At 36.2% G+C, this 13,998-nt stretch overlaps 2 protein-coding genes across 3 annotated transcripts; one reads left to right on the forward strand and one right to left on the reverse strand.

The window, feature by feature from the left end:
• Window positions 1–61: 61 nt before the first annotated feature.
• On the forward strand, window positions 62–1,389 carry LOC105256639 (signal recognition particle 9 kDa protein). Its single transcript, XM_011266744.3, has 3 exons — window positions 62–312; window positions 911–979; window positions 1,079–1,389. The coding sequence occupies exons 1-3, from the start codon at window positions 241–243 to the stop codon at window positions 1,172–1,174; spliced, it is 237 nt and encodes a 78-aa protein (XP_011265046.1). The 5' UTR covers window positions 62–240; the 3' UTR covers window positions 1,175–1,389.
• Window positions 1,230–13,787, reverse strand: LOC105256637 (band 4.1-like protein 4). Of its 2 annotated transcripts, none has more exons than XM_011266743.3 (16): window positions 13,239–13,787; window positions 11,204–11,435; window positions 8,222–8,326; window positions 7,896–8,035; window positions 6,818–6,915; window positions 5,969–6,089; window positions 5,756–5,843; window positions 5,552–5,668; window positions 4,876–5,379; window positions 4,401–4,615; window positions 3,958–4,033; window positions 3,796–3,881; window positions 3,393–3,548; window positions 2,301–2,577; window positions 1,682–1,788; window positions 1,230–1,420 (listed from the first exon to the last, which is right to left on the reverse strand). In XM_011266743.3, the coding sequence occupies exons 2-16, from the start codon at window positions 11,315–11,317 to the stop codon at window positions 1,384–1,386; spliced, it is 2,241 nt and encodes a 746-aa protein (XP_011265045.1). In that variant the 5' UTR covers window positions 11,318–11,435; window positions 13,239–13,787; the 3' UTR covers window positions 1,230–1,383. The 2 variants fall into 2 exon arrangements, with proteins under 2 accessions (XP_011265045.1, XP_011265044.1); XM_011266742.3 differs by having other exon boundaries at window positions 3,958–4,036; window positions 13,239–13,786.
• Window positions 13,788–13,998: the final 211 nt, after the last annotated feature.

Consider the following 13,998-nt stretch of genomic DNA (forward strand, 5'->3'; position numbering starts at 1 on the left):
TAAGTTAGAAAGAGACAAACGTGCTTTCTTTCACTCTAACTAATTGCACTAGTGCAGCAGTGCAGCTGAAAAGAACAGACCCCATGACAATTTGACTTAACGTAAATCGTGAATGTCGTTTTATGAAACGTTAAAGTTTCACGTGTCTTACCTGTTTAAAATTATTAAAATATTGATTAGTGATCTTTGCACTTCTCTCGAATATAGACCTGTTACAACTCCTTTATTGTTGTGATAATAATGACATATTTGAGTTCATGGGAAGAATTCGAAAAAGGCGCAGAGAGGTTATATCTACAAGATCCGATAAACGTATGTTCTCTTACAAAGTCATATTATCATATATTATATTCATCATGTCTTATCGTTTCTGATACCTATATTTTGTTACGCGATAGAATAATAACTGTAATTAGATTATTTAGGATTATTTTTACAATTTGAGATTGATATAAGATGAAAAAAATACATGTAATTTGATAGCATCAATGTTGGCCATTGACAATTTTTCGTTTCTCTCTCAACAATATTATTCAATTTGTTGAATTTGTAATGAATTATTGTTTATTGTGAGTTGCAAATTAAGGATTAACATAGAAACAGAATTAATGTATAATGAATATCAAAAAAAGTAGATACAAGCAATTCTCTTTTTTAGAGTGCTTTATATTAATTATGTATATTTGTTTTAATGTTTAAGATTATTCCTAAGCTATTCTTATTATTGATTGCATGTCTTGTAGTCAAATTGTAAATAAAAGAAGAAAAAGAAAGCATAATATGATACAATATCATATAGTACATGATGTATATATAATAAATTAAATCATTGTTTACAAGTGTGAATAATATTATTGAATCAAATAATTGTCTGTATAATACAGTAACTCTTTCTTTCTCCTTATTTCAGACTCGGTATACAATGAAATATTGTCACAATAAAGGAGTTTTATGTCTAAAGTTAACAGACAACCGACGGGTAAGCAGTTTCTACTATTCTACAAGATGTGAGAATATAAGTTTAAATTTGTTAAGAACACAATATTGTATTAACACTAGCGATTAAAATTGCTTGCAGTGCCTTCAATATAAAACAGAAATAGCTCAAGACTTAAAAAAAATGGAAAAGTTTATAGGCAATCTCATGAGACATATGGCATCGAAAGATAGTTAAATAAGCAAGACTTGTGTACAGAAATGTGTTTATCATTGAGTGTTTATCAAAACATATTTTTATTTAACAAAGTTCTTCTCTCATCTCATAAGATTTAACAACTGTCCAACAGCGGTCCATGTTAAATTTGTTTAAGGTATGAAAACTTTCTTAAATATACAACATATGATAAATGTAAAACTACTTTATTTCATATTAAAGTTTTGTGATTATATCGGGTAATTTCGCTGCCTCCTTGTTAAAGTTCTGAAACAATTGAATTTATAAATTAAATAATTATAAAAATATTATACTTTGTACAGAGAACTTTTTCTTTACATGTAAAACATTAATTTTTCAAATTTATTTATATCGATTTGATGTCTATCGAAAAATTATGTTATTATAATTATGTTGCGCCTAATTTATTAGATATTAATAAAGTCCAAATTTAAATCAAATGAAGATTTGATTTAAGAATCAAAGAGATATGATCGAATAAAAGAAAACCTCAAAGCAAGCACTTACGATATAATAGGTTGAAGAACAGCATCCAAAGTAGTGTCAACAGAAGGATAGATTTCTTGATTTGAAGGAAGTTCATAGAGTACCTCTCCCCCTAATTGCATCTGTGTCTATACCAAACAAAACTAATTTATTAATTTGAATTTCTAGAAAATAATGTTATTTCACAGATCATTTTGTAAAATAAAGCTATATATCTCTAGTACACATATGAAAATTGTGCTGTTGAAAAGGATATGCACAATTATTTAATATATAATAATATACATATATCATAAGAATTCTATAATGCAATGCAAAATTTGTACCAAATTTGCAAAAGATGAGAGTGTGTCTCTAAAATCATGCACTTGTTTGTAGAAATGTTTTAAGATCATTTATATGACACGTAATATCTGTGATAAATCTTTTATAACAATTAATATTAAAAGTTTTTGTTTTAAGAGTAACAAGTATAAATCACATAAAATAATTTGTGCTTATTCTTTTCTTGATAAGCATAAATATACATATGACTATATACATATGAATAAAATGTGCATTGTTTGATGTCTGGCTACTTTAAAACAGATACATAAACAAATATGATATGTTGCATAAAAGAATAGATTAGAATACATACTATGTGAATAGGTTTATTGCTGTCTGCAGAACTTGAGCGGCAACTTGAAAAATCCTGCGGTGTGCTCTCGCCGAGTCCACTGTCCGTATTATTACTTATCGACACTCTGTTGTTACGTGTATAATAAAAATCCTTCTTGATGTTACATACGTCGTTTCGAACTCCGGGAGATTTTGCCTCGACTCGATTGGATGTTGCAGACAGCAAATTATAAGCACTTCCATCACGATTATGCCGCACGATTCTTCTTTCCCTTTTGCCAATAGGTCCGATAGTTCTGAAAGGGAATCCTTGACAGTCTGTCTCCTCGTTTTAACTTGGTCGTTTTCGTCTAGTCGTTTTAACAATTACCAGATCCATCGTAGACTCGACTTTTTCAAATCGATATATCTTTTTTTTCTTTTTTTTAGTACATACAATTAATACACATATTGGCTGTTCTTACGCGTGTATGAAATTTACATGTACACAAATTCAAAATTCCACTAATCAATTTGTTTCTTTGTAAATCGCATTGTAGTACATTTTAAAGCGTAATTTTTCGAAAATTTAAAGAGACACAATGTAGAAAAATACACAAAATGCGCCTGGGACATGTAGGGAATCGAATGGGATCGAGGAATGTCATAAGAAAGACTCGGAGCATAAAGTGTTCTGAATCTTGAATGTTGACATTGTCAATCCTCCCAGATACCAATATTTATTACACAAATACATGGCGCATACCATATATAATATATACCATATATGAATGAGAAATAAAACACACACACGAATAATTATTACGACCCCAGAATGAAAGGCACGCATCGCCTTTGAAATTTCATGGAACAGCCAGAAGCGAATGAGTGCCAGCTAGGATGTCAAAATAAACAAGTGCGACAAGCAGTTAATTTTACTTATTTATTAAAGATTTATCATGCTTTAAATAAATAATAGGGGCATGCTTAAAGTAGATAATATACACATGCTCGAAATAAATACATGCAAAAAGAAATCGGAGATAACTAAACAATGACTACGGATCCCGTCTCATCCTCCAATTGCGGAGGATGGTTGTGGAGGTTGCAGGCCGTCTTGAGATCATCGTACCTAGGTAGGGACGATGAATCGGTGTCGTCCAATCGAGAATTGTTAGATTGTAAGGGAGATTGTTGTACAGATTGCGACTGTACTACTGTGTAGGATATCTCTCGACGTTGCTGCTCACTCATTCCACTAGTATCGACTAGGCCAAATTCCAAGTGTCTACAAAAAAGTATAATATACACATTTTTAATATCCTCTCTTTGCATAACATAATTATAAAATTAATTTATTAAAGTAGAAAGAAGTGGAATAGCAAGAATATAATTTGTTTAACAAACTCAAATTGCAGTTTGTATTCAGTGTAGACAAAAAATCTCTAAATTGTTTTCCATTCTGTTTTACACTGTATCAAATATATTGTGAAATTATAATTATAGTAGCATTTGTAATATTATCTTATATATACTTTCTAAGTTCATCCGGCAGTGATTGTTTTTGGGAAGGACTTCGATGTCTGCTCCTATGTCTTCTTCTAGGCTCTGTATGACTTACCTATAACATATTGGTTGAAAGTCAAATATTATTATAAACAAAATAATTTCAAATTCGAAAAAGACCTAATACTTACAATAGCTTTTTGCACGCCTTCTCCTTTTCGTTTCTGCGCTTCTCTCCATTGGGGCTCCGAATCTACCAATTCGTGTCTGCTACGGAAAATAGCATATTAGATTGAATTAATATTTTTCGACATCCGTGTTGTTATATCGCGAAGGATATAAGAATAATAATCATATAATGAGGATTAATTATTGCAAAAGAGAAGTTTTATTTGTGAAAAAGTGTATGCAAAATAAGTAAATTCCATGTTTAAGAAGATTGATGAACTCTATTGTTGATGGGAACAGGAAGACTCATTATCATTAAAGTGCTTTAATTATACCCTGATGCTTATAAGAGATCGTGATTTGAATTTATCAAGATACTATACTTACGAGAAACAATTATGAGAACGAGATATTATCGCGATGAGAGCGAACGTAATGCGATGTATCTAAGAATGGTTGAAGATACCTAGAGGAACGGGAATTCCTGTGTTTTCTACGATGTTTCCGGTGGCCGGATCTTGTGTCTGAACATCTCGAGAGTTCAGATTCGCAGTCGGAATGTCTGCTGTGTCGACGATGACTATGACTATGACTTCGTCTACGGTGACCACCGCGACTATGACTATCTCCTGAGCTTTGACTTTCTACCGAACTGCTGCGACGTTGAAGTCGACTTAAGAGCTACATTATAAGAAACGATAAATTATTTTAGTAGATTATTCAAATGTGTGCATGTTTAGAAATTTTGTAATATAGCATATGTATAGTACAAGAAATACACTTGATCCATCAACGTCAGAGTCGAGCGTTTGTTTCTTTTCATATATAACAATTGTACGTATACATGCTCACATATTTCTGTATACGTGAGTTACATTGCGATCAACTCTGCGATTAAGGATAATCAATAGAATACAAGCAAATATAACATGTCAACTAACTGCCGGTGCCGTTCCTGCGGAGCGAACGGAGCGAGGACTAGACGAAGTGTAAAGACCACGGGGCTGACTCTGCGTCCACGGTGCACTTCTCGTGCTTCTCGGACTCGAGGTATTCATCTGTCTTTGCGTATTGCACGGAACATTACCGCCGGATGGATTGCAACCTGGATTCGTGATTACGGTAACCGGTGTTTCGATGAATGAACCAACCATTTCTTGACCTTCGACAACTCGTCTTTGTGCTCTCCGACTGGGAGTTCTTTGAAACGGCGGTGGATTTCGTCTAATAGCTGTATGTTTTTCCAAAGTGGACGGAGGACTGTATGAATGAAATCGAGAATATGGACTCAGAGGTGGTGGACCGGTTGCCATTAATCGAAAAAAAGCTTGATGCTCCAAGCAACATTTCCAAAGGTGACGGCAGGCCCCTTTCGATGGTGTTTCGAAACCGTGCGTTCTCTCTTCGGAATTTTTTTCGCTCACCCTTAGCATAAAGTATCTACCCTGAAAGTTTGTGTAATTTTTGACTAATTTTTTGTGGAAAAATGGTTAACGAGTTTGTACTACATTCTTAAGCGTTTTACTATATTTTCATAATTTAAATGAGATTTTAAAAATTATTTATACTAAATTTTTTAAAAAATTATTTTAAAAAACCAGTAACAACATTATATACCTTATAATAGATTTTATTAATTCGAGGCCAATAGTAATTTCCGACTTTGGTTTTATTACGTAAAAGTATTATTCCGCTCGGTGTTAGACCCAAAAAATATTCCACACTATCCTCGCCCTATGAACGAAAATTGTATGTTTTTACGAGATTAATACTAGTGTGTGATTGCGGATACATTAATTTTATCAAATCACATTTACGTACCAACACAGGATGTAAATCTACCCCATACATTTCCAACCATTTGACTTTATCCAGGTAATTTAATTCTGCCGCCGAGGGTAATTGTCCTCTGAAAGAAAAAAAAACATAATTATGTGTTTTATTTAAGTCACTTTAATATTTCCAAAACATTTTATATTGATTAAATCTCTCTTTTTGCGCAATTAATAAACGCTACGATATGGAATGACGTACATGAGAGTTTTATGAATTTCTACTATACGATTCTCCAGTTCCGTAGTTTGATTGGCGAGAAACCGAAATTCCGTGACATATCCAGGTGAATGTCGTCTAGGATCATAATCACCCAGTTCCGCTAAAAGAATAGAAAATTATTGAGGGATGGATAAAAAAATAATTATTTATATATGGAAATTTATATATACTATTTTTCTATTGCTTTTGTTTTTTCCATTTTCCTCTTCAATTTTCTTATATCTATTTAGATTTTGTCCACATTCAAATTAATAACAGATTTTTAAAAACAGTTATGTTATTATTATGAAAAATATACATATAGCTACAGAATAATAAAAATATTGTAAAATGCATAATTTGATTCTGTTACAATGTTTGCTGCGAGTGAAAGAGAAACATTCTCTTTTCAATGCTTTTTTTACTCCATTGTCTGTCCTTTTCCGTATACTGTGCTTCTTTCGCAATATACGCGTATTATCGTTGAATAGGAAGAAAAGATATTCATTTCGTCTCTTTTGACTGCGATGAGATGCAAACACGAGCGTATTTTAGTTTGCCTTTCCTTTTTTTTATCTGTACGACTTTGAATCTCCCCATCAGATAACTAACGCGTAGACCATTCGTCCATGTTTGTTCGCGTTTACTTACATCTTGCTACACACATACATACAAAGTGCATATGTAAACAAGTTTGGTATTCACTACGAATGGTCTTTTCTCTCGCAAGATTTTTTTAAATACTTTATCCGTTCTCTTCATAAGATGAATCAGACGATTTTTAAGCGCACAGTAAGTAATGCGTCGTGATGGATTTGCGTTTTTTTTTCAATATAAAAGATATCTTACATTGAACAACATAGGCTCCTAATTCCGCAGCTAAATCAAAGGATACGGGCAGTCTTCCTTGTAGAATGTCTTGCTTGATTTGTAGGAAAAACTGGTATCTGCAAAACAAATCAGAAACGATGTAGAGTTTTATTATAATAACAATATTGAAATTTTTTTATCAAGTAGAATCGAGTATATATATATATATATATATATATATATATATATACACTCTATATATATAGTATATATATACCGGGAGATATATGAAACGGAAATATAATTTTTTTGAATCCTTTTGATCGTTTTTCATTGTGGAAAAATGTGAGAATTTAACATTAAAGTTGAATTAAACAGCAACGCGCACGAGATAACGCCGCGAGAGCTGACACAAGACACGCGTACGTACGCATGTATGCATGTACGCCGGGCGCGTTTCAACAAATTCGACGCACGTGGAATTCTCGTGCGTCCGCAACGTAACGTCCCTGGAATTTCCTAGAATTTCGAAGACACCAAGCGTGAAAGAATCGTTCACACAAGAGCGTGACATTGAATAAATATTGTCCGCGTCATATCCACATATCGTACGCGTTCAAACACATTTTCAATCCTTCAATTCCTTTCGTTACTTTTAAAAGTTTGAAATATAGAAATAAATAGTTGAAATTTGATTTTTAAAAATTATATAAATGTTTATTAGTCAGTTTTAAGTCTCCTGTCTCCTGATCGTAGTCACATTGAATTTTTATAACGTCATGAGCAGATAATTATACGGATCCATTTCTTGGGAAATACATTAAAATAAACAATTTTCATAATATAATAATGTAATTTACCAATCTATTCTATCGAACGCGAATAGCAGCACATTTAGAAATAATTTATTTCAACGTATTTCGGAGGAAAAACATTTTCACGTTATAATTAAATATGAAATTAAAAGCCCAAAGATTTTAACGACGAGTTTGACGGAAATGATATATATAAATTACGAATAATTCCGTGAGAGATTTTGAAAAAATTGTATATTCAAAATATATTATATATTATGTAAGTGTGAACGTTATTGAATAAATAAGATAAAGGGATATACCTGGTAATCTCTTCAATGAGTTTACACGGATCTGCCGCGTAGAATTTAACACCAAAGTAGAGAGTGTGCACATCCGATCCAGGATCTCCTTTATGAATCTTCAATTGTTTACCGAGCTTTTTGCTTTGATCGAGCCATTGCTAGAAAAGAAAAACGCGCGAATGTATTATAATTATTTGTGACAATTTACTAATTTTTAAGTCTAAACAATTTTTTAATAATTATGCGCTCTAAAACTTGATACCGTTCTTTGATATTAAATTGACATAATTATCAAGAGTGAAATTTGTTATACAAAATGTGAGTTAAATAAAATTATATCCTACCGTTTGATTTCCGTGATCAAGATAGCGCAATCCAAAATAAGAAGTTTCCAGCAAGTTTAGATGCTTGAATACTCTATCCAACAATTCTTGACCTAGGTTCGAGCTCTGGAAAACGTACATGTATTTATTACACCGGAATTGAACGCGTATCTAGAGCGTATAAATAAATTTTCTTCGATTTTCTACATTTGCGAGAAGCATGAATATACTAAGTATACCGTGGTGAACTAGCGAGATTGAAATCGAGAGGGACGGTTTCCCACTGGTGTTGCGAACCGTGACGCGTTGTTTATTCCCCTGAGAGAAACTAACGGAATCTTTAGGTAAATGCTTATATCGTTAAATTTCATACGCATGCTATTATCTTCCCCTGTTTGCGATTTACTCGCATTATCGATAAAGTGGACAAGAATATAAATTTAACGCTAATATTTTGCAGAGTCAAACTAATTTATCTCCTTGATTCATACACGATACGAAAGTAGAGGTTATTACATAGCGAGGCCGATAAAACTTGCACCGGATCGGAGAATAAATGAAAGGAAGCGCGAAATATGCGCAATGTAACGAAAGACACTTAAAATCTTTAAGAACAGCAACAAGTTGTCGAAGGAAGATGAAAAAGTGAAGGAAGAAAAGAAAGAGAAGAGAGAATGAAAGACCTCGCCCTTTTTCTTTCGCCTAAGGCCTAGGAGAGTCGAGTATAGGTTCAGGAGATGGGTAATCATCTCCAACTTGCGTGTTCCGAACGATCCTTCCCTTTTTTTGTTCGCTTTTTTCTCCCTCTTTCCTTTTTCCATCGGTTATTCAGATGATTTCTTTCATTTTTCATACATGGTGTAATTTAAACATTTATTTAGGTATTCTAATCTTTCCTGTCTATAGCTCGTTGTGGGAATCCAAGTATCGTAGCGTGATCTGATTCTCCTAAGGTAGCTTTAGAGAAAGAAATTCGAGTATCGTTGACTGGGCCATTAATGTAAAGTTTGACGTTCATTATTAGAAATGCAGAAATACAACACAGATTAAAAATGATTAAACAAGTTGAAAAAATGCGGAAAATGTCGATTCGACGATAGAGGAAAATGTGCGAAAATATTTTCCTTTTAGTGAAAAAGAAAAATGTCCTCGGCTAATGGATACGAAGAAAGACGAGAGAATAATCGGCGAGCTTCGCGGTGGCAACTAGCCGATATTGCTGCTTCATATTTTATCGGAGATTCGTTGTTGCCTCTAGGTATCGTGACTAGGTATGGTAACGTCAATGAAAAGTAGAAGCAACGCGAAAAAAAGAAAGACTTTGGCGAGTATCGCCCGCGGCGGATGCTGAGCGCCATTTGTGTAATTGGACGTCAAGCGAGGAAGAGGTAATCAGAGGTAATCAGAGAGGTACCAAGCGGAAATTCAAAAAATTCGAATGCCAACGAGCAGCCTGTCCTTCTTCAGCTTTCGCATTTTTACTTTCGCTTTACAAACTTTTGCTCGCTCGCCGATTAATGCCTCGATGAGCCGAAATTTTGCCGAGATTACAAGTAAAATGATGTACGTGCAATATTGACAATTCGTATCGCATATATTGTACGTACATATTATACATCCGACAAATGTGCACGAGATGTTTGGATTCGTTCTTTTCCCAAACGATAATCTTGCGATCGGTGTTGATTGTTAAACTATTGACCGCAGATTGATGCTTTGTGCAAATTCTGTGTATTAAAATTGCCGTTGCGAAATAAAGTGACGTACAAAAGATGTAGGTATATCGGAGAGATTCTACTGGGAAAGAGTTACTCGTTTATCCGGTCGCGCTATCTCGACGCATAGTCATTCTTTCGCGCTGTTACGCTGCAATTACGAGAGACTGGTTCTACAACTGGCGGTATAAATCTGAGAAAATATGGATTTCGATACCGCGGTGGCGAGATATTGCCTACAACTATCGCACTTGTAGTCATCAACGATCACTTCTTTCCTCGCGTTTCTCGATTCTACCTTTAATATTATGTACAATAATTTTTTTTAATTTTTCTTTCAGAGTAAATATTGCGTAAAAGTTATCGCCGCTTTTTCTATCGAAAGTACTTGTCGAAACAGATGTAACAACCTCTCTATACATTGTCGACCGCTAATGTTGGAATAAAAAAATGGCGAAAGAAAGAGAGAGGGAGAGACGGAGCGATAAAGAAGAAAAGAAAAGGAGGAAGAGAAAGCGAGAATGCGAATTTCCTTCTTCGCATATACATAATCTCATGTTTAACGCTCGACTGAATTTCGACTCGCATAGAGACTTGGGTTGTACGTATAGAGACACATACAATGAAGGATTACACGCGCTTATACAGGTTCGGAATGTTAATCGACAAAATGAGTCGGACGATGAGGGAAGCGGAGAGGATGGAGAAAGAGAGCGCGCAACGCGAGAGTGATTCCGAGAGGAAGAAAAAAAAAAAGGAAAGAAAAGAACGAGTAGGTAGATTGCGAAAAGACGCGGGAATTAGTGTGCGGCTTGGCCATCGGCGATGCGGAGGAGGTAAGGCGAGGCGGCGTTGTCTACGGTGGCCCACCGCCAATTTTGGCATATCGTCTAATAACAGAGAAGAAGACCAAAGGAATTCCCCGGGTGTACCCCCTCTGAGAGATATGTACGCGCCTTCTCTTCTTCCTGCGCGAAGCCGCACAGTCGACCATAACCCACCGTAGCCGCCGGGCACGATATGTAGTCCGGTACCGAAACGACCATCTAGAAACGAGCTGGGAAAGAAAATGCTATTAATCCGCCAAATTATAACTTGGCTAATATGAATTACGGTAGGATACGACGCCAATTTCTAGTCGATTGGAGCGGTTTTGCTCCAGAGTGACTCTTCGTATTCTCGTTTATTTCGCAGCAGAGCTTGGAAAGAGAGAGGAACCCCGATGGATTTGGCGTTGATTGAAAATAAAGTCCTTCATGTTCCTGGATAGGAGGCCTGCCAAACTTACCAAGACATCCTGCAACAATTCGTGCTCGTCCAAAAGTATCACTTTGCAGTGCAAAAGACGAGGCCTGTTGTTCCTGGTCGGCCTGAGTCCAGGGCACAGCCACTCCACCACCATCGCTTTCCTCCTTCCTCGATCCCTTTGTATCCCTTTTGCCTGGCTCGCGCGCTTTATCCGCTCGATGCGTTTGCGCTCATCCTGAGATTACGTATCGTCGCAACGTTCTTGTCGAAAGCTGCGAAAAATTATCAAGTTATCGATTATCAAGTTATGCGATTCTCTTTATTCCTCGTCACCGCTGTTGCTACGAAAAGTGTTTACGACGAGAGCTTGAGTCGAGAAAGCATTTCCGATCGACGGAAAAGTTTCTTCCTTTATTTTCTCGAGAAAGAATTTTCGAAATAAACTCATCAAAATTGCGACCGCGAGTCTAGAGTCCCGAAATGATTTTCCGCGTGACGTTAATTCCATGACAGGTGAGGAATATCAAACTGTCATAAATATGTATAGCGGTAATCGGCTTGCTTGGTATCCGCTCCTACCGTTACTTTATAGTTCCTGCTTGCGAATCGAACAATCTGTAATAGACGTAAGGTAAGCAGCCAGCGGCAGGTCCGATTTATAACTTTTTGTCGCGCACGCATTAGTAGCTGAATCAAAAAGTGCCCTATAGTTGTTAAAAAGTTACGAGATAGCCTGCAGATGCGGCTTGTATCTTTTGCAGAGAAAATAATAATTTTGAATCGAAAAAATAGGAATAAAATCCAATTAAAATTTTGGCAAACTTGTGCTTCGCCAAGTTCGCCAAAATGTCGTTGCATCTCGTTGATGGAAAAAATATTCTCATGGCGCGGAGAAGAATCTCTCGAATCGCGCACGTAGTTTTATTCGCGTTATCGTTGGGATATATTCGCAAACGTAGCATCGCCGCCAGACAGAGTGAGAATTCAAGTACACCTTTTGTCCTCGCGTATGCGTCGCTTGAGAAAAATGTCTGTACAATGTCTGTGGCCCAAGTGGCGAATGCCATTGAACTCGGAGAACGAGCGGGAGTAGCGTAGTCCGCGTGTGGAACAGGTTTCGAATCCAGAATCTCAATTGCATTTGACATAGAAAAAGTAATAGAGGAACCGATTAGCGCCGATTGGCAATTTATTTACGACTAACGGGAACACGTTTCTCCGACGAGAGAAAAAAGAAAGGAAAAGGGCCAACGTTCTCCGAGCGATTCGACACGACGATATCGTTTCGCGTTCGTGTCGTAAAAAAAAGATTCCAACTTTCGATACATTGATCCGATCGTCGAAATACTCGCGCGATTATCACGTATGTCTTTCTTATCTTTTTCGACACGGTCTTATCATCTCGCATCTTTTCTCGTAATATTTTTATTTAATTTTTACTTTTTACTTTACTTAATTTTTATTTTATTTAATTTATTTCTATTCAATTTTTTTATTAAATTTATTATGACTGCCACGAACGCGGATATTCGCATAGGAATTTGCACATTATTATTTATCGTCTTTACATCGTAAAGATGTAGAATCCAAAAATAGAAATATAGTCGAATGATTTTTTTTGCGCGATATTACATAAAGCGTGCAAATATATGCATGGAATATGAAAATTTGACTCGCGTGTGCGTATTTTCGTTTTCCTTTTGCTCATACTGGGAAGAGAGATTGCGATAATAAATGTCAAAATAGCGATCCAATTGAAATTAAACCGGGAGAAACGAGTTAGATATCTATCGACTCGACAGTTTTATCGAGTCTGTAATGTTGAAGCGAAACAAACGTTTTATAATAACATTCATGCGTGAATATAAACATGCATTATCTTATAATTTACAAAATGTAGTTTTTAAGATTCGCTTTGATTTTTAATATACTACAATAAAGAGCTTACACGCGTATGAAAACCAACTTGAAAATATTCCCATTTATTCTGATTTATGGTGATAAAATCAAATAAAATCAATGAATAATTCTAGCGTTACAAGGGAGAATAAAAAAAATTCTTGCATCGTACGTACCTGCGTTACGTTTACGCTCCGAGTTCTCGCGACCTCGACAGTTGTTCGGGACTTCCGGCACTTTTCGACACTTTCGACACTTGTGGCACTTCCGGTAGCAAAATTCAGAATTCGGACAGAATTCGATATACCGTCTCGTATATCTCGTCCAACTTTGAAGTATGCAACGCGCTTGTTGTCATTCGCGGAGACGACCGGCGTTCTTTACGTTTCACTCCGTAGTACGCGTGCATGTGAGGTATTCCAAGCGAGGTCGACCGAGTTCGCTGTCGCGCGTGTACCGATACATGTCAGATATATTATCGATGACGATCGGATATCATATCGGAGTCCGGATAGACTCGCTCCGAAGCTACAATGCCCGAATTATATAGCCGCGACGCGCACTCGAGCGATCGTAACGATCGCGAAGACGTGGAGGAACGTTTACGACTGACAGTTTCAAAGATTTCAACGCGCGGACGACGCGAGTTTTCAACTTGCATTGGCGCGACCCGACAGACACGACGCGGGACGAGACGAGGCGAGGCGAGACGCGAGACTGAGCGAGACGAGGCGAGGGGAGGTGAGATAAGGTAGGAGGTAGGATGAGAGGGAATAGGGTGGGACGGACGGCACGGTTGCGGGAGGGGGGATGAAGCGAGGCGAGACATGAACGCGTAAAATACATAGATGGGCATCAACCACAGAAGATTGCAAGCGGGATACATTGACCTTGTTCGGTTTGGTTTCGAGTCAAGTTGATTCAATCTTTATCGAG

The sequence above is a fragment of the Camponotus floridanus genome, unplaced genomic scaffold, assembly GCF_003227725.1.
Source record: "Camponotus floridanus strain SB8 unplaced genomic scaffold, Cflo_v7.5 scaffold24, whole genome shotgun sequence".
Classification (NCBI taxonomy): Eukaryota; Metazoa; Arthropoda; class Insecta; order Hymenoptera; family Formicidae; genus Camponotus; species Camponotus floridanus.